The 2500-nt window shown below is 37.7% G+C and overlaps 1 protein-coding gene across 1 annotated transcript in view; it reads right to left on the bottom strand.

The window, feature by feature from the left end:
• Positions 1 to 2500, bottom strand: part of LOC145260694 (prospero homeobox protein 1-like) — a 164153-nt gene that overhangs the window by 160254 nt on the left and 1399 nt on the right. The window contains exon 1 of the mRNA XM_080119095.1: positions 1972 to 2500. This exon is cut by the window's right edge and continues 1399 nt beyond it. Within this exon, the coding sequence (XP_079975221.1) occupies positions 1972 to 2233 (262 nt within the window). The 5' untranslated portion in view covers positions 2234 to 2500. The remainder of the gene's footprint in view (positions 1 to 1971) is intronic.

A 2500-nucleotide genomic window follows, 5' to 3' on the forward strand; every position in this document is an offset into this window, starting at 1 on the left:
ATTCAATAAATAAGTGAATAGCAAATATATATCCCACCGGTCTCATATATTTGCCACGCAGTGAGGATTATAAAACTGTGAAAGAAATATACACAATAGGCAGTTAAAGTAAAATAAATTGTTTCGGGTTATTAAAATAATTTCCACCGCTATTGACAATCTTTACCCATTCATTTATTTTTATTTTTTTTTTTTTTTTTTTTTTTTTCACACTTGAAACATGACGCAATCATAAATTTATGACGTTACGTCAAATATAATTCTTTTGTTAAGATAATGTTTCAAGACCTGGTTATTATTTTCTATTAATAACAATGTTTAGCACTTCTGCAGTTTAACATTCCCAAACAGATTTAGACAGCCATCCTTAAAATGGGAGGGAGGGTTTTCTTAAATCTTATGTTACGCGGATTTAACTCTCCAAAAATGAAAACAATTAAATTGCTTATGAGTGTTAAACTGCAGTAGCGGCTAATATTTTCACATTTATTATAAAAATAATATCTCTGGTAGTTTTTGAATCAGACAAATGCCGCAATCTATTATTAGTTTGTTTGTTTTTTAATGTGACAGACGGACAGACAGACAAATTCTGTATTTCTTTATAAGGAGAGAAGACACTGAAATTGATTCACATGAAAATAAAATAAACGTTGCTTATGCACTTTTGTTACCGTGCTTTTTTTTTTTTTAAATAGAATTTTTAAGTTTAATTCAAATTTTACGTCATCTTTTTACTATTAAATTATTAAGTGAAAGTACAGAATAATTACAAAACACCCTCACTTTCTCCATGTTAAGAATAGCTTTCTAAATAATAACGTTATTATTTCAGCTCGGCAACAAACGTGCATAAGTACCAAATAAACATGGTGATTTATGTTTCTAAATTTTTTTAGATGGGTTTTGATAATTCGGACTGTTTGGATAATTCGGACTACTGTTCTCATCTTGAGTTTTATTTTCACGACGTTTCGACCGATGTAAACTCCGGCCTACAAATGTAGCTTGTTGAACTCGGCAAATCTGTATGGAATTTCAAACAGAAGCTTTTATTTAATCCTTGGGAGTAGTGTGTTCTCTTTCCGTCAGCCATGACTGGGTAGAAATGCTTAGTAATTCACAATTATATTCTGAGTGTCGCACGCACTGAGGATTGAACCTTCAATCCCCAGAAGAATAAAGTACTTGGTAAAATACGGTTGGAAGTTACACTCTTCTGGGTGTTTGATGTTTCAATCGTCAAGTACGAACGATACTCAAGATGCGATTTCCAATTACATAGGATTTCTATCCAGTTATCGCTGACGAAACGACAACATTTTATCCTCGGGGATTAAATAAGGGGTTCTGTTTTGAAATTCCGTTCAAATTTCAGAGTTCGACAGGATGATTCCCTAGTTTGACAAGATACATCTGAAGAAGGTCGGGGGTTACATGGGCCGAAACGTTGTGTAAATAACACTCAGATGAGAATAGTATTACGTTTCTGAATTTTTGAGAAAATGATTGATTATTCGTATTATTTGGATTCTTCAGATTACTGTTCTAATCTTCATTGTCATTTTCAAAATGTTTCGGTCGATATGGCTTTCGGCCTTCTTCAGGTGTATCTTGTCGAATTCGGGAATCTTTCTATCGAACTCGGGAATCTGCACGGAATTTTGAACGGGACCCTTTATTCATTTATTTGAGGACTGAACCTTCAACCTCCAGAAGAGTGTAATTTTACAACTGAATTTTACCAAGTACTTTATCCACTATGTTACAGGTCCTTGCAGATTCCCGATTTCAACAAGACACACCTAAAGAAGGTCGGAGGTTACATCAACCGAAACGTCATAAAAATAACACACAATATGAGAATAGTAGTCCGAATGATCCAAGTTAAAAAAAAAAAAAAAAGAAAAAAAGCGATGGGAATTATAAATAAATGAAAAGAAAAGTTGAAACTGTAAAAATATCCCGTACGTAATTGTGCCATGTGAGCAGCGGCGGCGGCGGCTGCAGCAGCGGCGGCGGCGGCGGCCGACGGTGGTGCGGTGGTGGCGGCGGCGACAGGTGCGAGGGCGGCCGGCGCGGGTAACCAACAGTCGGCAGCAGGGGCGGTACGGTAGTCCATAACTGGAGGGGATGACTTTTGCGCTCCCTCGAGGGAGTGCGCGGTGGCCAGCAACGACGGCTTTCCAAGAGTTGACCATTCACACAGCACGCCAGAGATTTGGCCGTACATTATAGTTGCCCGGCTCTTGAGAGAAGGGAAATCATGAAAACTTTGTAATATTGTTTATGATCGGATTTGCAAACCCCCCTCTTTTTTGGGTTGTTTCTTTTTTTTCTTTTTCTTTTTTCACGCGATCGCAAAACGATTTTTGACTCTACCAAGTATTTAAACGCAAACAAATATTCATCGACGCCCGTCATCGATGAGGTCTTGAGTCAGAGTGCGTCGAGTCTTCTCCGTCTTCCCGGCCCACCTCCGGCGGTAAAGCGTCCAAAG

This window comes from Euprymna scolopes, chromosome 36, assembly GCF_053919585.1.
Source record: "Euprymna scolopes isolate OS-2025 chromosome 36, ASM5391958v1, whole genome shotgun sequence".
Lineage (NCBI taxonomy): Eukaryota > Metazoa > Mollusca > Cephalopoda > Sepiida > Sepiolidae > Euprymna > Euprymna scolopes.